This window comes from Ictalurus furcatus, chromosome 17 (assembly GCF_023375685.1).
Source record: "Ictalurus furcatus strain D&B chromosome 17, Billie_1.0, whole genome shotgun sequence".
Taxonomy (NCBI): Eukaryota; Metazoa; Chordata; class Actinopteri; order Siluriformes; family Ictaluridae; genus Ictalurus; species Ictalurus furcatus.
This window is the reverse complement of record NC_071271.1, coordinates 15,231,228-15,256,816: the sequence shown is the minus strand read 5'-3', so window position 1 is coordinate 15,256,816 and position 25,589 is coordinate 15,231,228. Positions and strand designations below refer to the sequence as shown.

The 25,589-nt window shown below is 37.6% G+C and overlaps 3 protein-coding genes across 5 annotated transcripts; all 3 read right to left on the bottom strand.

Moving 5' to 3' along the window:
• Positions 1 to 344: 344 nt before the first annotated feature.
• ano7 (anoctamin 7) lies at positions 345 to 14,630 on the bottom strand. 3 transcript variants are annotated; one of them, XM_053646968.1, is made up of 24 exons: positions 14,129 to 14,630; positions 12,662 to 12,819; positions 12,250 to 12,298; positions 11,757 to 11,905; positions 11,190 to 11,297; positions 10,393 to 10,529; positions 10,055 to 10,112; positions 8,826 to 8,936; positions 8,169 to 8,334; positions 7,834 to 7,924; positions 7,638 to 7,734; positions 7,412 to 7,555; positions 6,606 to 6,743; positions 6,411 to 6,509; positions 6,048 to 6,150; positions 5,843 to 5,954; positions 5,709 to 5,763; positions 5,436 to 5,533; positions 5,199 to 5,344; positions 2,230 to 2,435; positions 1,867 to 2,006; positions 1,578 to 1,668; positions 1,213 to 1,332; positions 345 to 1,119 (listed from the first exon to the last, which is right to left on the bottom strand). In XM_053646968.1, exons 2-24 carry the CDS (start codon positions 12,752 to 12,754, stop codon positions 988 to 990), a joined length of 2,643 nt encoding a protein of 880 aa, XP_053502943.1. In that variant the 5' UTR covers positions 12,755 to 12,819; positions 14,129 to 14,630; the 3' UTR covers positions 345 to 987. The 3 variants fall into 3 exon arrangements, with proteins under 3 accessions (XP_053502943.1, XP_053502942.1, XP_053502941.1); XM_053646967.1 differs by having other exon boundaries at positions 5,843 to 6,150; positions 7,412 to 7,514; positions 7,612 to 7,734; XM_053646966.1 differs by having other exon boundaries at positions 5,843 to 6,150.
• Positions 14,631 to 17,830: 3,200 nt separating this feature from the next.
• On the bottom strand, positions 17,831 to 20,404 carry cbln18 (cerebellin 18). The gene is made up of 4 exons (XM_053647698.1): positions 20,302 to 20,404; positions 19,011 to 19,190; positions 18,738 to 18,869; positions 17,831 to 18,212 (listed from the first exon to the last, which is right to left on the bottom strand). The coding sequence occupies exons 1-4, from the start codon at positions 20,402 to 20,404 to the stop codon at positions 17,908 to 17,910; spliced, it is 720 nt and encodes a 239-aa protein (XP_053503673.1). The 3' UTR covers positions 17,831 to 17,907.
• Positions 20,405 to 22,964: 2,560 nt separating this feature from the next.
• On the bottom strand, positions 22,965 to 25,477 carry cbln20 (cerebellin 20). The gene is made up of 4 exons (XM_053647748.1): positions 24,493 to 25,477; positions 24,147 to 24,251; positions 23,878 to 24,018; positions 22,965 to 23,687 (listed from the first exon to the last, which is right to left on the bottom strand). The coding sequence occupies exons 1-4, from the start codon at positions 24,497 to 24,499 to the stop codon at positions 23,260 to 23,262; spliced, it is 681 nt and encodes a 226-aa protein (XP_053503723.1). The 5' UTR covers positions 24,500 to 25,477; the 3' UTR covers positions 22,965 to 23,259.
• Between the last annotated feature and the right edge of the window lie 112 nt (positions 25,478 to 25,589).

Genomic DNA, 25,589 nt, shown 5'->3' with positions numbered 1-25,589 from the left:
TACATTTTAAATAATTTTTAAAGATATTTAAAATTTATACAATCTTCTCAGAAAATCATACAGTCATTATTATGACCTTCTGCATAATGGACCCCAGTTTGACTCACAGAATCACAGCATTCCAGTTTTATAGTGCATTCTATAGTAGTATAGTAGTTTTACAGCAACATGTCCAGCAAACTTTTCTGATCTTTCCAGAATACAGTATAGCAAACTTAAAAACAGTAGTAATTCAGTTTTAAGTGTTTTCTAGTGTTTTCAGGGCACAGTGGTAGTGTTAACATAAAAAAAATCAAAATAAATCAAAAATCTAGTATAGACCACAACCACTTACGGTTTAAATCTGAATATGAAAACAGATACAAATATTTTGCATACTAAACAGATAGAGATAAGAGCATTGTGTTAATCCCTACTGTGTGTAAATGTACTGTAATATGTAAATGGTGGGGGACAATATACTAAACATAATAAATACATAATAAAAATAAACATAACATAATAACTATATGTAGGTTTCATAACACATTGAATGCTTTTAAAACAAAACCCCTGCTTCTTTTAAGAATTTATTTAGGTTATTGTATGGGTAATAATACAGTATGAGACTTCTGAAAATTATGTGTCATGTAAAAATATAACATCTTGTAATCACTGAATTGTCATGACTGAGATTGCACAATTGCACTGTATTACTGAGTTCTCAAACTGGTAGTGTCACAATAATCAAACTAAATAAAGATATTTCGTAGTTTTGCAATTGCCCTTACAAGATTTTGAGAAATACAAAAGCAAGCAAATGATTCGTCCAGATGGACAGAAATTGTCATTGGTCAGTGGACTATTTGAGTACTTGAACTAAACCAATTTAATAACATTTATTCTTATTTTGTGGTTGATTTTTAATTAGCCAGAGCATGAACCTTTGTGTTTTTCTCTTAGTCTTATGAATACATCATGTCCACTCATCCATGTCCTGGATAAATGTCAGACGTCCTTAGAAATGTCCTCAGTAGTCACACTTGGCAGAGAGGAGAGAGTGTCTTGAGGTGAGGGTGTGGATCTCTCTGATTTTCCTCTGCGTCGTAATACAGATGATTCTACAGCCGCTTCTAAGTCCTTCGTATCGACAGACAACAGCAAAGATTACACATTTATATAGTTAAATCTTTAAGTATTTAACTAATACATTATCAACTAAGACAGGTTCACCTGATTCTCAGCTAGAGCTTCTTTAGCCATGTAGTGCTCCCTCTTGATCTTTATCTCCACCTCCTCTGGAACATCAGGTACCATCCAGTCAATCATGCGCCCAATTAGGAATGCCACATGCTGAAACAAAATGTAAAAGAGAATGTGAACCCTACACTCAAAATATTAGAGGCATGAAGTTCCTGTCAAAGTTGAAAAAATACAAATGGTTAAGCTGCTTTTGTGGTAATAGTGTAGTATGAGCTTTGTTTGTTAAAATGTAAACAGGTGCGCCGTACACCTCCAAACATATCAATAATTAAATCATTTTAAATACAAATTGCATGAATTTAGATAGATAGTTTAGTAATACATACTGACCACACCTCAAATATAATGACGAAACCTAGTCGAATAGCCAGCAGATTATAGTACTCAGGAGTGTGATGTCCCCTTTCGTCTCTGAATCCCCGATACCTGAAGACAAACATTGTAACTTCAGATTACTAAATAGCCATTTTTTCTTAATACACATCAGAGTTTCTTTGTACTTTGGCAGTAGACAGATATGTTTAAGGAGGTGCAGTTTTTAAATACGCAGTTACGCAAACTTCCTCCAAATGTCATAAAATCAACACTCTACAACTGCATGCTTTACTGGGAGAGTCTCTCTACCTGCACTGCATATCACTTTGGGTGAAGTTGTTGGGTGCAACAGAGAGGGTGAAATTGATGTAGCCTTTCAGAGTGCCCTCAGTGGTGTAGCGATAGTAGAGACGTGGCAGGAAATCAGATGTGAAAGCAATCAGGAAAGCCTGATAACAAAGGAACAGGGAGTTAGACATGGCCAAAACAAAAACAAAAACACATTAACCTCTCATTAGTGGCTCCGCTGATTATGTTTACACTAAAAAAGGCGCTCTTAAAAAATACTTTCAGCAAATTTTCAAAAGATGTTTTAATGATGATTCATACAAGAAACAACAAAATGGAGAGAGGCCGTGCCATCGAGATATATTATAAAGCAGGAATGCTCACATTGCTAATCACAGCCAGGTAGGTGATGACCTCTAGGATTGTAAACCATATCCCGATGTCCTGCGCCCGCTGAGCCACGGGCCTACGGTACTCACACACAAATTTCTGTGCATCTAGACGTACCTCCACCCAGTTATTCACCAGCGCGAAGAGTGGTGCCAAGGGACAAGCCGCCACAAAGATTGTAATGAAACCAAACTGCAGAACTGTAAAGAGGAGTTAGTAAGAGTACATCTAGATGTGCAGTAAATATCAAGAAATTATGAAATTCTGATCTATCATCCCATATTCATTTTTTGATGAACGTTTTCAGTGTATAGCAAAAAACAAAAGAATCGGCCTTGCCGTCCCAATACTTTCACAGGGGACTGTATATATACACAGTCCCCTCTGAACGTATTGGAGTTTTATATACATACAGTGAGGGAAAAAAGTATTTGATCCCCTGATGATTTTGTACGTTTGCCCACTGACAAAGAAATGATCATTCTATAATTTTAATGGTAGATTTATTTGAACTGTGAGAGACAGAATAACAACAAAAAAAATCCAGAAAAACGCATGTCAAAAATGTTATAAATTGATTTGCATTTTAATGAGGGAAATATGTATTTGACCCCTCTGCAAAACATGACTTAGTACTTGGTGGCAAAACCGTTGTTGGCAATCACAGAGGTCAGACGTTTCTTGTAGTTGGCCACCAGGTTTGCACACATCTCAGGAGGGATTTTGTCTCACTCCTCTTTGCAGATCTTCTCCAAGTCATTAAGGTTTCGAGGCTGACGTTTGGCAACTCGAACCTTCAGCTCCCTCCACAGATTTTCTATGGGATTAAGGTCTGGAGACTGGCTAGGCCACTCCAGGACCTTAATGTGCTTCTTCTTGAGCCACTCCTTTGTTGCCTTGGCCGTGTGTTTTGGGTCATGGTCATGCTGGAATACCCATCCACGACCCATTTTCAATGCCCTGGCTGAGGGAAGGAGGTTCTCACCCAAGATTTGACGGTACATGGCCCCATCCATCGTCCCTTTGATGCGGTGAAGTTGTCCTGTCCCCTTAGCAGAAAAACACCCCCAAAGCATAATGTTTCCACCTCCATGTTTGACGGTGGGGATGGTGTTCTTGGGGTCATAGGCAGCATTCCTCCTCCTCCAAACACGGCGAGTTGAGTTGATGCCAAAGAGCTCCATTTTGGTCTCATCTGACTACAACACTTTCACCCAGTTGTCCTCTGAATCCTTTTGCTTGTATCTTTCTCATTTGTAAGTCGCTTTGGATAAAAGCGTCTGCTAAGTGAATAAATGTAATGTAATGTAATGAATCATTCAGATGTTCATTGGCAAACTTCAGACGGGCATGTATATGTGCTTTCTTGAGCAGGGGGACCTTGCGGGTGCTGCAGGATTTCAGTCCTTCACGGCGTAATGTGTTACCAATTGTTTTCTTGGTGACTATGGTCCCAGCTGCCTTGAGATCATTGACAAGATCCTCCCATGTAGTTCTGGGCTGATTCCTCACTGTTCTCATGATCATTGCAACTCCACAAGGTGAGATCTTGCATGGAGCCCCAGGCTGAGGGAGATTGACAGTTCTTTTGTGTTTCTTCCATTTGCGAATAATCGCACCAACTGTTGTCACCTTCTCACCAAGCTGCTTGGCAATGGTCTTGTAGCCCATTCCAGACTTGTGTAGGTGTACAATCTTGTCCCTGACATCCTTGGAGAGCTCTTTGGTCTTGGCCATGGTGGAGAGTTTGGAATCTGATTGATTGATTGCTTCTGTGGACAGGTGTCTTTTATACAGGTAACAAGCTGAGATTAGGAGCACTCCCTTTAAGAGTGTGCTCCTAATCTCAGCTCGTTACCTGTATAAAAGACACCTGGGAGCCAGAAATCTTTCTGATTGAGAGGGGGTCAAATACTTATTTCCCTCATTAAAATGCAAATCAATTTATAACATTTTTGACATGCGTTTTTCTGGATTTTCTTGTTGTTATTCTGTCTCTCACTGTTCAAATAAATCTACCATTAAAATTATAGACTGATCATTTCTTTGTCAGTGGGCAAACGTACAAAATCAGCAGGGGATCAAATACTTTTTTTCCCTCACTGTACACACACACACACACACACACACACACACATATATATATATATATATATATATATATATATATATATATATATATATATATATGTTATGATTGAGTATATATATTGGCACAGAAAAGCTTATCTATAATTTATGAAACAAGTGTTGAGTGTCAATTGTCAGTACTTTGTTAGACCAGTTTGTTCGTTAAACCAGTTTGTTTGTTTTTCCAATGGGAGTGTCTTCAGGACAGAGGATGTTGCACTGTCAAGTTTCACAGTAATTTGCCAAGCTGTGTATTTTTTTTCCTTGGTTATTTGTTTTATTAACTTAAAGAGAGAAAATAAAGAGAGACTGGTGAGGGAAAGACTGTTCAGAGCTGGCATAATCTAATAATAGGAACCCGTCTTGCCGACGTTAAATACATTAAACGTTAAAACATTAAAAACATTCAATGTTAAAAATGTTAAGGGCATTAAATGTGCTACAGGATGTGCAGTTATCGGTAAATAATCAATAACATTGAGTCTGCTTTGCATCAGGCTGCGTCATATGGCTATGGCATTGAATATTTTATTATAACAACATGCCCAACCATTATTTATTTCTTTATTAGGTGCCCTATTTTAACCATGACGTAACTTACTCCTGCTTTGAAGCCTGTGATTCAGACTGAAGATGGATCTTTCAAATTAGGAAGCAGTCTTTATTCCCACTTATACAATAACTTAAGCAATACATCTATAACAAAAAATACCTAGTGTTTATATAACATGTGAGAAGCTTTATGAAAGCATTCAAATCAGAGATGTTCTCTATATGTAAAAAATCAGTGTGGGAATTTAAGTGTGGGAATGATATCAAATTTAACAACTCACCCATTTCCAGATATTCATCAAATAGGCCCTCGCACACCAACAGACTATAATCCATTTCCCAGGGTGCCAAACCATCTTGATCATTTGTTCCCTTCTCTCTTTGAGCTGGATGAAGTTTCCGCTTGTGCCACCATGCCTTTAACTTACTGATGGGGTCAAGAAAAGATGCATTTTTAAGCATTTTAAAGGAAAAATCCGAAAATTCAGCTTTTTTGTTGTAAAGAAATGGAGACTTACGGAAGAACAAATTCTTGAACATTGTTGATGACTTGTTTTCCTACCATGATGACCAACAGCTCTTGAGCAAGCTCAATAAGACATCCCGAAGCACCACACTGGAAAAATCAGATGAACCGATGAGATCACTAAGACTGAAAACTTTATTAAATAAGCATTGTTGTTTAATGCTATTCATGGAATTCAGGAAAAAAGGAATTAATACAAATGAATGAAAACCACTGAACAACTAATTAATGAAATAGTATCAACGTAAATGCAGTTTACACTCACATCTTCATTTCGAATCCCAAAAAGTGTATAATAGTTTCCAGGATATCCAACAAACCTTTAAAAAAAAAAAAACACCACTTATAATTCAACTGTTTATTTTCACATGAAGTGAACAGTGTTTGCTGTAAACTCACCTGCCCTTAAAAAATGCAATGTACACGGGAGAAGAGTAGAAGTTGACAAACTGGAAGATGAACACTTTGAGAATAAAAGCATCTTCATATTTGGTCTGAGTACGGTGCATTTCTGTTGGTGGTAAAAAATAAAAAATAAAAAAAAAACATGAGCTCTGCATTATCACAACAACCACGGATGAAACTTCAGCACATGCTTGCTCACCCCATCGGGTCAGGATTTGGGCAAGACGTGTGTAGACCTTAGATAGTAACATAATCACCACCAAGTTTAGCACTGAGCCAGTGAGACTTGCTATCCTCCCAGCCTGTGGTGTAGACAAAGAGCACAGCACTGGTACAAATCAACTAGGGCCAGCTTTTACAATTAAACATATGCTTATTTATTAGGCAAATACACTGTTTGCTTGTCAATGAATCCCCTGTACAGCCTTTGATGAAAAAAAGTACTTCATAGCTTAATAGATTAAAAAGACAACAATACTATTCTGATATTTCAAATAATGATAATGATGTTATTCAAAAGTATGATACAGCCAGTGCTTTATAATAGCCAAAATGTACTTACAGAGAATATGAAAAAAGAATTCTGAGAATTGTAGATGATGATGCTCAGGATGGTCCGGTAGAGAATAATAGCTATCAAGAACATCAAAACTACAGCAATCTGCCGAGATCAAACTTCGTATCAAAATACAAATGGAACGTTCTTTAACACAAGAATAAAAGGAGGAAGTTCATTTCCTTGTCATTTTTACTTTACCATCAGAATGATGACCATGTTGCCAGTCACCATGCGCCGAAACCGGCTAATCTCTGGGAAATGTGGCTCCTCCGCCCCTGTTATAGGATTACGGACTGTCATTGGTGCCATGGCAGTGAACTCTGGCCTTGGCCTTTCCTAAAATCAAAATCGATGATATGAAGATGTAGCTATAAAAGAGCTACAACATGTCTAATTACAAAATCCTGAGACACATTCTAGCGTGAAACCTGTGTAGTATATTTGATGTAGAGCTATTTTCCATATTAAACTGCTCTACTCCTCCTGCATTATTTAAAGGTGCAGTATGTTATGTTGAAAGGTGTTTTTAGTCCTATAAAATCATATAATTTGAAAATTTCCTTAGAAAAATATGTAATCTACAATATTTTATTGCAATTTAACTGCCTGTTTTGTTCATTTCAAGTTTGCATTTACATGGCCCAGTGTAACATGCATTGAGAGGCAGGACTCAAGTGCATAAAGACAGCATTCACTCTACCATCTTTCCTCATTCCTCATAAGGAATACATATTTTGACGGGTGCAGTGGTGGGCTGGAGGGAGGAGAGGGTGTGTTAATGTTAATGCTGACAACTGAAAGTTGCATACTGCTCCTTTAATCAGTGAAAGACTTGTTATATTTATAATACAGTATGTATTAACCTCTTACACACACACACACACACTGATGACCTCCAAGGTCAGAAATTAAGATAATATGGATAATTATTTTCCCCACGTCACTGTTTTGATGTTTGTAACAGTTACATGGCTGTCTAGAGTCTTCTTCGATTCTCTCCTTACCTCAGTCTCCTCAAACTCGGAGCAGTCCCATCTGTGGGCCAGGACAGAGCTGGTACGCTTCCAGTACTCCAGGAAGGTGACTGCCCAGAGGGACATGAAAATACTGAAGAACACCGTTCCACCATTGTCAAATAATAATCCTGCCTGTGGCAAAATAAGACAATATTTTACTACATAGAGCACACTAACTTACACAGTACCGTTCACGCAGACTCCTTAAACCCACTTTATAAGTATAGCAGATGCTGGAGAGGTTCCAGTAGCTGCAGATGTTACAGATTGGACACATGACAATACTGTCACCACTGTTGCACATCTCCAGCCTAAGGGAAACATATAATAGATCATAAAGGTTAAAGGTCATGAATAGGAATACTCTACTAATACTCTTGGCCTAGGTGAAAGATATCAATATCACTCACGCTGGGACATCAGTGACCATAAGCCAGATTCCAAATAAAGACATGAGGAAGCCTACAACTGCAGCAGGAAGTAGCCACCCTGTATAAAAGCCTGGAGAGAGAGAGAGAGAGAGAGAGAGAGAGAGAGAGAGAGATGATTAAAAATATAGTAAGTGTGAGATAGAATTGGGTGGGGTAAAACTTGTCAAACACTATTTACATTTAGATAAGAAACACAAACTTTACAAATATCATCACCTAATCTGTTTTCTCAGTGAAGCAAACACAAGTATTTAAATACAACATCACAGTATGTTTTTATTTAGTTTACATTTGCACATCTTCATACCACGTACCTAACCAGGCAAAGTAGAGTGCGACCTTCTCGCCGAAATATTCACGAATGTGGTCCAGAGGCTGGTATTTCTTCCAGCAGCCCCAACGTGCCCAATACTGATACAAGATCTGCCTCATGCTCAGAGAGTCAGGGTTAAGTGGACTTTTGGGTAGTTGATAATGCCCCTTAAAACAACAGTGACAGAATGAGTGTAATGGTTAGTATGTAAAGCCATGAGGGACAATATCAAGCAAGGTTTTATGTATATCTGTGTGTGTGTGTGTGTGTGTGCGTGCGTGTGTGTGTGGGTGGGTGGGTGTGTGTGGGTGTGTATGTATCTATGTATGTATATAGAAGGACAACTTTATCTAAAATCTTTATTTATTATAAACATTCTTGTACCTACACTGAACAAAGATGCTCATGATTGCGAGTGAATGCACATGAAATATAAAAAATAATAATAAATGAGCATTTTTGTATTCAATCTTCCTGCCAGCTACATGACTTGTTGAAGCATAGGTTCGATATTTTCTATATTGGCCAATATGACTTCATGTTTAAAACATAAACCCTCTGGAGAAGAGAAACATTTAAAGAAGCAGAGCCTTTTTTTTTTTTACATCTTTGCATTCTTCTCATGGCAATATTACATCTGAGTGTAAAAGAGATTCACCTCATGTAAGGGATAGGCAGCAGTGAACACATTCTCACTGACCAGCCTGGCTATCCCAACCTCTCCTCTCTTTAACGTTCCAAACTGCGTCCTAGCTAATATCTCATACAGCTGTGGGACAAAAGTAGAGAATATTATCAGTATGTCACATTTAGTAGTGTCAGTGATATGTTATTCAGAATTAGGGACATTTTCCCCATGTAAAAACACTATGAAATAAGTAAGGAATAAAACACTATATGGTGTGTTGTTGTAGGGAAATAATAAACAATGGGGTGGTGTGATGCTTACAACCCCGAAAATTATTATTTTCCTGTAACAGTACATCCTGAAGTGTTTTTTCCTCTTATACAATAGATGTGGCAAAAAAAATAATTATTTGAATATTTAAGGAAAAACACAGGGTAAATTTTTAGTAATATACAGTTACATTTAATGTTGAGAAACTGCCCCAAAACAAGTTTCTGTTGTCACGTATAACAGCAATAAACGATCCTTTGCTTAACAGCCTCTCTTTTTTCCCCTCTCTTAAGTTAATAATAGAAAAAAATACAGCTTGTCATGAGTCCTCTGTCCTGAAGACTGTCCTCCGAATTACAGCCATCAGTATTATAGTTGTGCTGTTTTATAAATTTTTTAAATTAATCAACACCTTCTGACCAGTCAGAAGGACGTCATTAGCACTGTGATATAATAAATACATGTTATATGCACTTTATACATACTATATATATATATATATATGTGTGTGTGTGTGTGTGTGTGTGTATATATATGTTTGGAGATTTCATACACAGCAATGCTCTGTCTCTCTTCAAAAATTTTCTGCCATAGTCGTGACTGTTGTCATGGGCTGCGTCTCAAATTGAAAACTGTCACCTTACATTCAAAAGAATTTATATTCTAGAAAATCCCGAAGGCTGGTACACCAAACAGACTCTTCTTTAAGTTTGAAGGTGACATGAGAGGTATTTAAAATTCAAACACTAACTGTAGTAGGAAAAGCAGTTAGTGTTAGTAGTCAATAATGCTCTAGAATAGTACATAAGCATGCGATTTGAGACACAACACCAGTTTGGTAGCTGGACGGGCAAATTTGTATCCTATTCATGCACAGTGCTTTAACACACCCTGTGTACATGATGTTATAAAACAGTAAAACAGGCTAATGGCTAAATCAGCTAGCATATCTGGCTATTGTTTGAATACTTTCAAGCACTCAAGCTTACAATTTGATGCCTCTGTGTCATCTTGAAGAAAGTCTCCTTGTTTTCATGGCCAAGAAACCTGCAAGCAAAATATGGACACGATAAATGTACTGTCTGTACGTGTGTGTGTGCTTGACTTTAAGGAGGTGATACAGCAAGCGAACTCTGTGTAAACACTACTGTATGTGAACAGACCCATACTATATTTAAAAACTACCTTTACATTCCTGCTTCCTGAAGTATATATAACAAACCCTTCCAGTGCATGATCAACTGAATGTTCATTATAGTTAAAAAGACAAACAACAAGCGTTTGACTGCCACTGAAGCTCACTAACAGGGCAGAGGTGATACTGTACCTCTCCAGCTTGTTCGAGCGGAACTGGCAGGTGTAGTAGTCTGGTGGAGGGTTGGGTACTTCCTGAGCAAAGATATTAGGGATGTGTAAATTTCTGAGGGCTGTTTCTGACCAATTGGATTCTCGAGATGTCTCAACCTGTAGAGCAGATCCATCAGACAGAAATAACACATATCCATCAGACAGACAGCTCATGACAGACAGAAATAACACATATCCATCAGACAGAAATAACACATTTCATAAATTTACATTATATGGCCAAAAGTATGTGGACACCTTGACCATCACACCCATATGTGGTTATTCTCCAAACTTTTGCCACAAAGTTGGAAGCACATATTTTTCTACATTGTCTTTATATGCTGTAGCATTACAATTTCCCTGGGGCCTAGCCCAAACCTGTTCTAGCATGAAATGCCCCTCCATGAGCGAGCTCCATGAAAACATGATTTGCCAATATTGGTGTAGAAGAACATGAGTAGCCTGCACAGAGCCCTGACCTCAACCCACTGAAAACCTTCATCAGATCAGTGTCTGACCTCACTAATACCCTTATGGTTGAATGAGCATAAATCTCCACAACCATGTTCCTAAATATACTGGTTATTAGAACAACAAAGTGGGGACCAACTCCATATTACTGCCCATGTTTTTGGAATAGGATGTTCAGCAAGCACACATCAGGTGTCCACATCCTTTGGCCATATAGTATATTTTACATTTTTCATGAACAGATCCTCTGTAAAGTTTCTGTACAGTAATTTGCATTCCCTATGTGTGTTCCACTTGACTCACCTGTAATGGTACCCGGAGGCTGATCTCCTCTGCATAATAACATAGTACATTCCAGGGGGCACTCAATAGCACATATGTTGTCTTTGTCTTGCCCTGCACAACCTCTTTCTAACAACAGACACAATTTAATCAAACATTAATAATAGAGTATTAAATATAAAGGGAACACCATAGTAGTTTAGCTAAACAAAACTCTTTCAGTGTTCAGCTAAACAGTTTATTAAATAAACATTTCTATCAAGTTTATAAGTTCTGCAGTACATCTACTATACTACTTTATAATAGTATATTGCACCAATACTCCCAAAATGCAATTATTCATCCATTTTCCATACAGCTTATCGAGGTGTCAACCCATCATAGGGCACAATTGCTTGCACATTCACACACTATGGACAATGTTTGCCTAATCAAACATTCTAACTGAATATAAACATGTTTCTTTCCTCAGGCATATACAGTACGTACATACTGCAGTTATATAGCATATTTTGGAATGTACTAATCATCACTCATCATCACTCAAGTGGCGTGACTGGTATTTATGAGTCAATACTTGATACTGACCATCTCCTGATGCAGGCCAGCAGTTTGCAGCCTGGACAGGAACTCCGTCCTCCACTTCCTGTGGATATCATTGGTGGTGTTGGATGATTTGTCTTCTGGTTCATCAGGCTTTGCTTGATTCACAGGCTCCTCCCATACCAGCACAAAATCTAACATTTCAAAATCATAGTACAATAAAGTGTAACAGCACAAATACAAAAACATAAATATATGTTCATTAGATTAGCAAGTTCCATGTTATTTGAATTTATATTTAGTGACTAGTGTGTTTTCTCTCGTAAGCTATGATCATTGGTAAAATCAAGTCTAGTAAAAAAAATCAAGGCTATTCATCAGATACATGACTAATGGATTGGAAGTGAGCACAATTTAAATATTACACAGTTCATTGAATGTGCTCATTTGTTAACTGCATCCTCCAGTAACACTGAGTTTTGTTTTGTTTTTTGCATTCACTTACATATATATTGAAAAACATCAAATGCAGACTTACCAATGCATGTGACTCCATCACTAAACACATTCCTATCCTTCTGAGGTGACTGTGGGGGATCCATATGTCATCCGTTACTTATCGGTTATACAGGAGACCAAACTAAAATAAAGCACTTCACCCTACCACTTGTTTAGCCAAACAAGAATGAATATAACGCAAAGGTACACGAAAACACATTTTGTCATGTGTTACCAAATATGCAAAGCACAGGAGGGATTAAAAATTGATGTGTTGGTGTTTTTTGACAGTGCTGACTTTCTATAAAGCCACATGCAAACTAATCACTTATTATTAAGAGCTCATAATGCACTCACAAAGCAGGGGAATCAAAGGGTCAATCTCTTTCCTACTTGCTCATTCTCTCAGATTTTCAGCACACACACACACACACACACACACATACACTTACTCCACCCATGCCCATGCTTCCGTAGTTATAGTCAGGGAGCTCAGACATGGTGATCAGTGTTGTGCTGTCTTCCACTTCACCCTTCTGCTTCATTATAGCCCTCCAGTATGAGCCAGCACTCCTCTTCTTCACTTACACTCCAACTATATAATCCCGCTCTGAAAAACATTCCAAAATGGCCGAGCATGTTACAAGGAAGTGTTTAATTCAGTGTCACATACTGTAGTAACCACAGAGAGGGATTAAAAATATGAACACGTTGATAAATGTTTGATTTATTACAGTAACACTGAATCAACAGCTTTGACAAAATTAACCTAATTAGCAATGATATCTAGCACAACAAATGTAAATAGATCCCTAAAGGAAACAATGAGCACATAATTCCCCATTCAGGGGAAACACCAAGACAAAACACAGGCCACGTGCACAAGTCTAAAGATGTGAGACACTTGCTGTCTTTCTGTCTCCTGGGTCTGGGTAACACACTGAACCCTCTCTGACTCACCATCAGTGCCAGTGCGGTGACATTGAGCAAAATATTTGTTGTAACACACAATGGAAATGTTGTACAAATATTAATCAAATATATTATATCTGAGCACAGAAGAGGAAGAAAATGTAATACTGAAGCTTTTCAGCCAATGAACACTCGAACATGGAGATTATAAAGCTGGGTTCTACATCACCATGTTAGAATGATATATGAATTACGTAGTACAAATCCACATCATTTTGGACATCACTCTGGTGAAGGACTTTTGTCAGAAATGTACAGAAGTGTTTATGTTGTTGTTGTATTCTTTTCTTTCTTATTTTTATTATACTGTAGGTCTATATGTATCACAGATTTGCAGACTTGCTAAGATTTTATTTATTTATTTACATTTTTTAAATGTACTATATATGTCTTATATCCTGACTAACTTCATCAAAAACAAACCTTTTATTTGGTTAGACATTTACTCATAATACGTAGTACCAGGAAATGACCATGCATTTACAATGTGCTGTATTCCAGTTACAATTTACAATTCACTGTTAAAATGGCAGTGATCACTGTAAATATCTTTAAAAGCTGTTAAAGTATTTCAGTCAGTCTTGATACAACCAGAAGGTTTTTCTCTGTGTTCTATCTGTATTAACAATTAATGATGATGATATCCCCCATTGCATAATAAGCTGTTTTGTTATATGGCGCTGTAGTGTGACTACATTATTCTCATTTGGCTGTGGGATGCCAGTTGTGCAAGGAGCTGTGACACTTCAGAGCGTTCTCACCACAAAAGTACGCAAATCACATTGCACTCATTGTCCTCACAAGAACAGTGTAAATGTAAACTATTCTGTCTGTAATCAGATCACTGCAGTTTTGATAGTTTTTAGTTACATGACAGCCAAATATTTTCCCACTACATTTACATTTGATTTATATTCTGACTGAGGTTTCACTTGCTCATTGCTTACCTGCTGCTGACTGCACTTTCTCTTCTCCTCTGTTCTGTTCCTCACCTCAGGGTCTTTCCTCCACAGCACTGTATCTTTAATAGGGAATGGTCTACAGTTCCAGAAAGCGGTTGCACAGGATGTGGCACTCACTATAACCCTTTCCCTCAAGAGAGATAAGGTAGGAGGCACTGCAAAAGAATGATGAGAGACGTAGGGGGAGTGTTTCATCCTGTTTGCTGTTAAGGAGGAGTCTCTCAGTAGCACTCACTGTACACACACACACACACCTTTATACACAGAACGATACAGAATGGAGATCACTACAAGTTGGTGTATGTTTTTCAGACCTTGCCTTTTTAAGGGTATTTGCTTGTAAGAAATCTGATATCCAAATTAGCTCACGCTTAATCTGGCCTTTGCTGAATATTGTTTGTCAGAAAGGGGTGATCAGGCGTGTTTTTGTTGGCTCAGGAACAGCACTTTGTTTTCCTTAATTAGGGACTGCTGGACCCGGAAGGCCAATTATTAAGTGAGCCTTTCAAATAACAACACCAAAACTAATATATACAATATGCAAAGTAACATGAATTTTAAACAGTTCTGGTTACTTCCATCTCCCAACACATCAACAGAGTCTCTCCAATAAGGGGCACTATTATTGGCTCAGTTCTGATATATGGGTGCACTGGAAACTGGAAAACATTGCTCTGGAAAACAATCATTTAAGATCACCTTCTCAGCACACCTTTCCAGGGCCTACATGGGATAAAAGAGGGTTTGTTGGTTTGGGGTATGGGCTCTGAATGCATTTGAACATGTGCTAAAACGGAGAGTCCATTTGGGCTGCCCAGGTAAAGTTATATGACCTAATATAACTTTCATTTATTTCAGTGTTTCACCACAATTTTTACATATTGATCCCTCATGAAGACTCATTTTATACTTATGTTATATTTACATTTATTAATTTGATTTTGTAAAGAAAAGTGCATTAAGGTCAGGTATTCAGATAAGCTACAACAGGCTAACATAACAACCAGTGGCTCTCTGCCAGTCCTGAGGTCTTATTTCAATGTCTCCTACCATTTTTTAAAATTTTTTTTATTTATTTATTTATTTATTTATTTATTTATTTATTTTTGTCTAAATAACTTATTTTAATCCAGTCTGAAAACCTTTTAGCCCCAAAGAGTATTTTAATCTAGTTTGAAAACTGTGTCTCAATAATGAACCATATTGTATTCACTTGGGTAGGCGTAGGTCAGTCTAACAGGCAAGAATATCAGGCAGATGTTTGGTACCTCACACAAACACACACATAATTAGACGTGGAAAAACACATGTAGCGAATAAATATAAAACTTCAATTTAGAGATGAGGTTGTGAGTCAGGCCCTGGGGCTTTAATTATGAAAAGGAATAAAGTGGTTTCATGCTTCTTATTTCACAGTTTAAAAAAATAATAATGAGCGGGATTCCCAGCATGCAGTGACTGTAAGGTGTGTGTGTGTGTGTGTGTGTGTATGAATGAATGAATGAATGAAGTAAGTAACTGTTCGCTTTCAAGTAGTTGACATTTAACTGATTATTATAATTTATTGTGCAGCTTTGTGTGTATTTGCATTTCAGTGTACCACAGCAGTCAGTAAGTGACAACAAAACAGTTTATTATTTCCCATTGTGACTAATATTACTCAGTATTTTCTTTCAGTTGTAGCTATTTTAAGTGTTGCTAAGTCATTAGTATGCTTATTGACATTTTTTCAGACATGCCGTCGAATGTAGAAATAAAGGCGTGGCTGCGTGATCTCGACCACGTGACCAAGCGCGCGAGGGAGCTGAGCGGCTCTGACGGGACCATCATACGCCAACATGACACGTTTTTCCACACGTCGAAGGAGGGTCGCCTCAAACTAAGGGATTTCTTAGTGAGTCTGCTCACTTGAAGATAATAGTAATGAATAATAATAATAATAATAAAAGTAAAAAAAAATTATCCCTTGCTATACCTGTTATTCTGTTGCCTCACAGAATGGAAGTGGACAGCTGATATTCTATGAGAGACCAGATATGAGTGGCCCCAAACTGTCCAACTACTCCATCACTCCCACAAATGATCCACAAGGCCTGACCGTAAGTGCATCAACATTAGTGCTGTTCTTATTGTACTCCAAAACAGTCTAATATTATTAATTTTACAGCATGCACTTTAACACATAATAAATGTCCTATGTAAATTATATGTTGTGTATATAAAAATGTTATAACCCAATGATTTTTTAAATAAATGCTTCATGAGTTTTGGCATTCAAATATTCATTCATTCATTCACCTTCAGTGATCACTATACAGTATCCTGGTCACTGCGTATCCAGAGCCTATCCCAGGAGCACACCCTGGATGGGATGTCAGTCCTTCGCAAGGCACCATGTGCACACACGCATTCACAAGAACATTCACACTTGGGGGCAGTTTAGAGTAGTCTGTCCACTAGGGCTGGGCGATATGACAAAAATATCACGATATTTGAGGACATTTCTACGATATACGATGAGTATCACGATATATATAATTTAGCTAACAGACAAACAGTCCGCAAAACAGTAGTAAAATAAAAAACAACAAAAAAAAATGTTAGTGAGTTTGATGATACTTTTCTTTAATGCCTGCAGAGACAAAGAAGATTAAGTTTTAAAAAATTATGATCAATAAACAGCATCTATTTATTACCATTTAATTTGTAATTATTAAAAATGTTTTGTTTTTTTAAAAAACTGCATCACCGTACCAACGATATCTCAGAAAAGTGTATCACGTAATCAATTATCAGGATATTGATATTGTATCGATTATATCGCCCAGCCCTACAATCCACCTACCTGCATGTTCTGGGAGGTCGAAAAACCTGGACGAAACAAGCATTGGGTTTGATTACTTGGGTTTGAATTGTGCATATCCTGGTTTCATCCAGTCCCAGAAAGGTGAGACATCTCATGTTTTATCCTGGATTTTGTCTTTTTGTTTATGTGTAGAGAGTACTATCAGATGCGTTAGGACAGGTGGGCCAGGTGAAAAAGGAGAGGCGCCTGTATATGGTGGGACAGACTCGAGTGCATGTGGACTCTGTGGAGGGCCTGGGAGACTTCATGGAGCTTGAGGTATAGTGGAGCCTGTTCAAGATGTATGAGGGGGAATGTATGACTAAAATAGCAGGCTGCTAACTGCAGTGTGTGTTCATACAGGTAGTTATGAAGGAAAACCAGAGCCCAGAAGAAGGAGTTGCCATTGCTCACCAACTGATGCAGGATTTGGGTGTGAAGAAGGAGGACCTGATTGACGGTGCATACATGGACCTCTTACTTGCAAAAGGTCATCAGAATGGAAAGTAATACCCTGTGGCATGAATTTCTGTACAATATTGACAATAAAATTCACCATTTTTGTACTGCTGTTTGTTTTCTTTTTTATAAGGCTGTCTTACCAACATTACAGACCACTAAAATAAGAAAACGTTAGTATTATGAAGTTTATTTAAAGTTTTTATTCCATTGCTCACATTACTAAATCATTACAATACATTACAATATAATTTTATAAGGGAACTGATGAGTTACTATGTCATGTTAAATGGAGCTCTTACATATACCATACTCACACATCAGTTTTGTTTAGTCTTGGTCACCTGTAGATTATATTGAGTACACTCTAGATATACAGAATCAACATAATGCTCTAAGTGCTAGTATTAATGTGTGGTGTTGCATAGCTACTATACTTGTGTACTAATACATTTGTCTGTTAGATGACAGAGAGCGGATAGACCAGGTATCCACTGAAGGAGTTGTAGCCCTGCATGTCTGCACACAGAAACCTTCCAAGCACCAGCTCGACATAAACCTGGTTGCCTTGTTTCAGCTGAAGGAGCACTGTCTGTGTGGCACTGTCCTCTGAGTCCTCACGGTTGTCTTCCCAGGAGGAAGCTATTACCTGGCCGTCTTTCATCAGCTGTACCTTGTGGTAGATGCGCTCTCCTTCTGCTCCCAAATTAGAGTAAACCGTGTAGGAGAAGGAGTAAAGGCCTGCACGTGGGGCTGTGAACGTTCCTGAGCACATGTAAATATCACATCAGTAAATACAATATCTCTAGCTTGATGTTTATGATTTTGTTGGCTTGGAAAGTCTTTAATGAAAGTTACATTTGAACATAAAGGGTTTTCAGTTATCATTTATATTCTGTTGATCCCCAAAGCAGCAAGTGTGCTACGAGTCTTGCCGTGTCTACTAGGTTTAAAGTAAAATCAGTAGGAAGATGATTGCAGTCACTGCTGAAAAATCCAGCTTGGTCTGGACAGCTGACAAAGCGCAGGCTGAGCTATTCAAAATGGTAGAGCATCTGGTAAATTGTCATCTGGTAAATTCTGATTCTGTTAATGTTATGTTGTAGAAATGTTTTTTTCAAAGAAAATAACACAGTTAGAGAATCTAAAACATTAACTGCTCAGTTTAACCAAGTAATAAGGAAGCTGTAAAATAACCCTCCCATTTGGCAAAGATTCTACCACATTGACCAGCTTAGTTTGTGTATTTTTCAGCTGAGGCTTTTGTATGTATTTTGAAAGGATGCTCACCCAGGGCAGGATTATACCCATAGCCTTGGTTGAGTGAGACATTGCAGTAAGAGATGGGCACATTCTTGTTGAAAGGTCCAAAACATCCAGTCATAGCTACCATTGTAGCCACAAATGCTACATGATGTCCAACTGCTATAAATAATTTTTTTAAAAAAAAGATGAGGAGAACCACATGAACATATTTTTAGTAAACAAAAGCACTTGGATTTACTTCAAGTCAAATGATGACGGACAAGTGGGTGAACTGGTGAGGAAAACAGCGAGTGTTACCGGTAACCTCCTCTATCTGGGTACTGAGATTGCGCAAGTCATTCCATAGGCCCACCATGCGCATGAAGGTTGCCTCCTCCAGCTGGAAAAGAGGTGCAGCCACACAGCAGCAGCCTTTTGGCTTCCTGAATTCACACTCACAGTCCCATCCTCCACAGGGCAAAGTCCCGGTCCAATTAGCTGTGTGCAAGAGAGCAGCACCAAAACCTTGGATTTTATTTATCCATTGGCCAAAAATGTATTCATATTAGTTAAGTAGTATACAGTATATAATTGCAAACACAACACAGGTTTATCAAATATATATATATATATATATATATATATATATATATATATATATATATTTGAAAATTCATATTGAATTCATATGAGAAAAATATATTTGAAATATTTTCCTAATGATATTTTAAGTTTTTTAGTACACCTGGGTGACTAGGAAGAGGAAATTGTTCAACCATGGCTTCCTGTTTCACAGGGGTATAAATATGAGGTAACACATAGGCCAAATTCCTTTAGTCATTCATAACAATGGGTAAGACCAAGGAATATAGCTGTGATGGTGGTAAAAGGTTGTTGAGCTTCACAAAATGGGAAGTGTCTATAAGAAAATAGCACAAGCCTTGAAAATGCCCATTTTACCATCAGAGCAATAATTAAGAACTTCCAGTCAACTCGATATGTTATGAATCAACCTGGAAGAGGACATGTGTCTATATTGTCTCAATGCACTGTGAAGAGGATGGTTCGAGTGGCCAAAAAATCTCCAAGGATGACAGCTGGAGAATTGCAGAAGTTAGTTGCATCTTGGGGTCAGAAAGTCTCCAAAATTCAATCCAAAGTCACCTACATCACCACAAGTTGTTTGGAAGAGTTTGAAGAAAAAAAGCCTCTACTCTCATCCAAAAACAAACTCAAGCCTCTTCAGTTTGCCAGACACTACTGGAAGTGATCCCTTGCCATGTATTATCCAACTTCATCAGGCATTATAGGAGAAGACTCAGATCTGTTATCTTGGTAAAGGGAGGTAGCACAAAGTATTGATTAATAGAGTGCCAATAATTATTGCACAAATATATTTAACAAAGATATTTTTTTTATAAACCTGTGTTGTGTTTGCAATTGTTTGATATCCATGAGAGCAGAGTATTTTTGTGATTTTTTTTTTTAGCAAAAGATCAAAGGTTAAACAATAATGACAATTTTTCACAACTTTCTTTGCTCATATTTACCAAGGGTGCCAATATTAGTGGAGGGCACTGTATAGCCCTCCACTATAAAAGGAGCTTACCTGCAGCTTGCCATATAGTATCTAAGGTACTGCTTGCTTGTGCCATGGAGCATGGACACAGTGCCCCCATCAGGCCCAGAACAGCCACTACAGCTATCTTCATCCTTAACTTGCTCACTGAAGAATCTTGTCTTTGGAAAGACAAAGAGAAACAAAATTCACTATTGCTTTTGTAGAAAAAGTTAGAACATGCATATGTTTAAACTGCTGGTTTAAAATGTTGATTCATTCAAATTTATAAATCTAAGGCAATAGACATTTTTACATGAATGTAAAATATTGCACATCATGCATTTCAGCACTTAAAGAAATACTTCTAATGGAGGGGTGTTGTTGAGGCATCCAATAAACTACATTTTCCCGGGGAAAAGGTGGGATTATGCCTCAGCACCATAGTCAGTTTCAGCCTGAAAGTGGTTGGATAAGTGATGAGTAACCAAAATGACTATTTACTCACCCCAACTATTACTATTTGAATTTGCATTAAACAATTGCATGTCATGAGTATTAACACTTAAAGCAACACTTCATCATTTTTCAACAGTTTTCTCAATTATAATGGATGTCTAAGGGCAGTTGTTGGGGCGATCAATAAACTACTATTTCCGAAGAAAAAATATGTGATTATACTTCACCCACATAGTCAGTTTTGGCATGATCATGTATGGATACCTGGTCAATAATAATACAGAATATACCCTGTCTTTTACCTAAACAGAATTACTGTTTACTGTATTACTGCAATTGGCACCCTGTCCAGGGTGTACCCCGCCTTGTGCCCCATGCTCCCTGGGATAAGCGGTATAGAAATCTTTTCAGCAATTGCCCATAAACTTCCACTATAAGTGAATTTTGATTCAGCTGGGTCTCTGTTCTTCTCTCACTACAGGAAAGTGTATTAAAGTCCTCCTCCATAGTAATCAGTCATCTACCATAGATGCAATACATAGAGGCCAAGTTTAAAAACTTTACATACAGCATGCACTTAGTTAGCCACTTATTTCTTACTACATTTTATTCCTTATAAACTACTATTTAACTGGTTGCTAGTTTATTATTAGGTATGCTGTTATTTAGTATGTTGATGTTAATTATTATCTTTCAACTGAGTGTAGAAAATGACACAATCTGCTCAGAAAATTTAAATCAATCTGATGTTGCATCCATTATATAAGACCAGCATTTGATTCTTACATTTTGTATAATTTTAAATGAGTTATTCATATACTCACTGTGATTCTGAGAGATGTTGAAGCAGATGAGCAGAGGCAACTAAGCAAAGTCTGTTTCTGAGGTCTATGTGTGTTTGTGTGCATGCGTGTGTTCATGCGTGTGTGTGTGTTTGTGTGTGCACCTTATCTTGTGTATTTGGTAGAATTAATGACACTGCAGTCCAGCCTTTGTGTGAGCTGATGGGAATATGGGGATGTGTGAAACACATCCTCTCTGTTACTGTATCCTGTATCTATCCCATGAAGCCCACTTGGGAGCTAGAAATGTGTGTGTGTGCATCTGTTTCATATGGGTTATAAGCTCACCAGGATCATGTTTCCAGCACTCTGGGTGTTATTCTAGCCATTATGGATATCAGCCATTTGAGCCATATGTATCCAGAGAGGGTTTGTTTTATTATTGCTGCATTTATTTGCTCTATCTCTTGATCAGTAATCCCTGTGCTGAGGCAGGTACAGGATTTTTAGCCTGATTCTCATATTAGGGTGTGGACCATGCCTAGTGATCTTATCACCTGTGAAAGGAAAAACACACTCAATATTAAAAAGCACAGGTGTTTCATAAGCAGTAAAGGATTGGTGATTAGAATGTTTATATAATTTTGTTTTGGAATTTGGAACATAAATTTGTTAAAATCAGGATTAGCTTAAAATGGATAGTTTTTAAATTAAAAGTATCATTATTATTTGAAAGCTTCAGTTGAATTATACTATATGGGCCTGCAGGTTTTAGTTCATCATTATTTAGAACTTGAATCAAAATAAGATATAATGCACAGTTGCCTTCACATAAGTCTTGAGTGGTGTATAATAATGATTGTAAGGGAGTTGTGCAAGTACATGGGTAATATCACTTACTATTGCTCTACAAGCATGACTGATATTACATGGTAGGTTGAATTGGGTCCAAGGAAGGACAGAGATGTGAATACTATATTATTATTATTATTATTATTATTATTATAATGTTTTATTTATATAGCATTTTTCCACAGCTCAAGGACTAGGAGTCAGTACACAAATATTTTGTCTCCTGGCACAGAGCTTTAATTGTTATGTTTTTCAATAATATATATTTTGGAGCATAATATATTAGCTATATGATGTCGACTTTAATTATCTGAAGACAACATTGTAGCAAATGTTCTGTTAGTAAATAACAAGCAAAGTCACATGGGTCATTTTAGTTTTATGCCATTATTCTGAATTGGCTATTGCTATCGCAATACGCTGTTATTGTTTGTATACCGTTGTTTAAATATATACCAATCATAACATTTTTAAGCCCATTCTTACATATTACATATCAGCAGAAAGAATAAATACAAAATATATTTGTTCTTCAGTCCTCTTTATTTTAAATTCACTTGAATAAGAACACTTAGTTCTTTGTTATACAACTTATACAGACATTTACTTAAGGGTTAAAGATGAAAAAAAGAAGAAGAAGAAACTGTTTTTTGAATGCCCATTTTACACAGTATACATTAAACCTGTGGCAGCCATGCTGAACCTGGAGCTTAATTATTAACTGGAAACCCAACAAACTGATCAGGAATTGGATTTGGGAGCCAATGGATACATAGCCTTGATTTTGAAAGATCATGAGGATCACTGCAAAAGTCTGAACGCAGACATGGGATCAAAGAATGAAACATTTTTAAAATCTGTAGCATAAAGTAAAAAGCCACTGAACACAGACATGGGATCAGAGAATAAAATTTTTTTAATCTGTAGCATAAAGTAAAAAGCCACTGAACGTGTTGAAATGGCTGTTGTCATCGCACAGGTTGCAGCCGGAAGGGAGAATCACATCCACTTTATCCCCAGCCTGCATCTGCATTGCCAGGACGGTGGTAGCACTGTCCTCCTGGTCCTGTGTGTTGTACTCACTGAGTGCTGCAATCACCCGACCATTTTTACGCAAACGAACACAGGCAGCCAAGAGGGCACCAGGGGCACCTGCGTCACTGTACACTGTAAGAGCCAGTGCATAGACCCCTGAACGTGGGACTGTGAAGGCACCTGTACTAATATTGTATCCGTCACCTAAGTTAATGAATATAGACTGGTACTTCACTACCATGTCATCTCGGCTGGATGTCAGGCATCGACGAACATCAGTCAGTGCCACTGAAAAGGCACTGCGGCTAGCTGAGGAAACACAGAGAGAGAGAGAGAGAGAGAGAGTCAACAACTGAGGGACACTTACTTGCAAGTGTCGGAGAATGGCTCAACCAACAGCACTAACAGCCAACAGAGTGAAGAGTAATGGGTATTATGAGCTAGCATGAGTTTGCCATGCTAACCCTGCAAGATTTCAAGCAAAGCTAGGTTTACTCACAGCGCACATAGTTCAGAGCAGTTTCAGCTTTCTCCAGATTCTTGCGCATCTCATTCAGGCTCATGTTGAAGAAACTCTCCATTCTCATCATCTGCGTTTGCATCAGGCAACAGTTGCAGGTGTCAGAGTCAGTGAGACAAACTACAGATAAAAAACAATGATCAGCTTCTAATTCACCTTTCAATTCATCCAAACAATACCACAAAGAGAGTTCCTTAGATTAAATTTAAGATTACTTTAATTATTATTAAAGAGTGCTTTGTTTTTACTGTTGCCAGTGCCAGGATCTGGCTGACTCGGCTCTCCGGGGCCATTCCAAGAGTATACAGCATCGTTTGCAAGAGAACATCCAATCAGGCACAGGAACACAAGGCCTGGATTAGGAAAGAATTTATAGCAAAAGAAGTGTTTTTAGAGAATTAGGATCTACCAACATCCACAAACATCCAGTCAAAAGCTTATTTTCAAATTGACTAAAATATATAATATATCTAATGCCAGACTTTGGGATAATCCAAGTAGATAATTTAGAGAGTTTTATTTGGATCTTGTGTTTGTTCACAGCAAATTACTCATATTCCTTACCAATTTATGCAGGTTTAAGGTCAGTCTTACCTTTCATTCTGCTGTGTGATCAGGGACAATGTTTGCCCTCAGGTTGCAGAGGTTTAGCTATAAAGGTTTGTTCGGCTCCACCTCTTGCTTTCTCTAGGTGAGGACACAACCTGCATGTCTTTGTCCAAGTGATAAGCAATATGTAGGACTTGCATTATCGGTCATCTGAAGCACATTGTACTATATTGTATTACTCCAATAAACCGTAAACCAGTGCACAATTACAGTCCAGGTCAGCATCTATTGGGAGCTGAGCAGCTGATCTGATGCTAACTACAATGCTCCAAAGAAATGTCGAAGCTTTTTGAGCCATTTGAGATTGTTTGCTTTTTGACATGAAAAAGAGCTGCTACACTGGAGCACTGTTATCTCAACTGGGGTTCTCAGACACCTCCTTGATGATTCCAAACCCTGAGCCTGAGACACCTTCCAGTCTAAAAAAAAAAAAAAAATTCAAATGTTCACAGCATGCATTTATTTTATGAGCAGATTCCAACAATTCAAATATGTACCATCAAATATTACAACCATCAAATGGCTTTTCCTAGTTTTATTAACATTGCAGTTCTCAGGCCAATAGCATTTATAATTAAATAAGTTCTTTATCTCTATCTTAGGAAATTAACAATTTCCTATTTTTAAAAAAATTCCATTAGTGTGACTGGAATCATTTTAAAACAACTAATAACTGCCATAAAATATAATCAATTAAAAAAAAAAGAATATAAATTTAAGATGTACATGATCAACTGTATATGTATATGATGGCCTTATTACAAATCTCTGCATTTAGAAACACGTCTGTCTTAGCCAGCACAGACACAGCTGAGGTTCCTTTCTAGTCATTCCCTTTTCTAAGTGGAAAAGGAGAAAAGTTAGTTTGAGCTGTGAGAATTGCTCATTTCTTTTATTTCCATCCATTCCTCTGTCACAGTGAGCTTCTAATTTAGGCTCGCTTTAAATAGATCTCCATTTAAAGCACCACACATGACATGAGCAAACAGGACCAGCATGAACACCACAGAAATAGCAGGTGTGAGATCAAGAGGATTTAATTAGAACTTTGCTGAATAAGTTGTTTTGGGTCTTTATTCTGT

Coding starts and splice junctions, on each gene's coding strand:
- cbln18 (XM_053647698.1), bottom strand. CDS start 20,404: ATGAAGATAGCTGTAGTGGCTGTTCTGGGCCTGATGGGGGCACTGTGT. Junction 19,191..20,301: donor TACTATATGGCAAGCTGCAG/GTAAGCTCCTTT, acceptor TCTTGCACACAG/CTAATTGGACCGGGACTTTG. Junction 18,213..18,737: donor TGGGTATAATCCTGCCCTGG/GTGAGCATCCTT, acceptor ACATGTGCTCAG/GAACGTTCACAGCCCCACGT.
- ano7 (XM_053646966.1), bottom strand. CDS start 12,754: ATGAAGCAGAAGGGTGAAGTGGAAGACAGCACAACACTGATCACCATG. Junction 6,744..7,411: donor CCGAGTTTGAGGAGACTGAG/GTAAGGAGAGAA, acceptor TTTTGATTTTAG/GAAAGGCCAAGGCCAGAGTT. Junction 5,345..5,435: donor GTTCAAGAATTTGTTCTTCC/GTAAGTCTCCAT, acceptor TGACCCCATCAG/TAAGTTAAAGGCATGGTGGC.
- cbln20 (XM_053647748.1), bottom strand. Junction 24,019..24,146: donor AGATCCTGGCACTGGCAACA/GTAAAAACAAAG, acceptor TTTTATCTGTAG/TTTGTCTCACTGACTCTGAC. Junction 23,688..23,877: donor TGCTCTGAACTATGTGCGCT/GTGAGTAAACCT, acceptor GTGTTTCCTCAG/CTAGCCGCAGTGCCTTTTCA.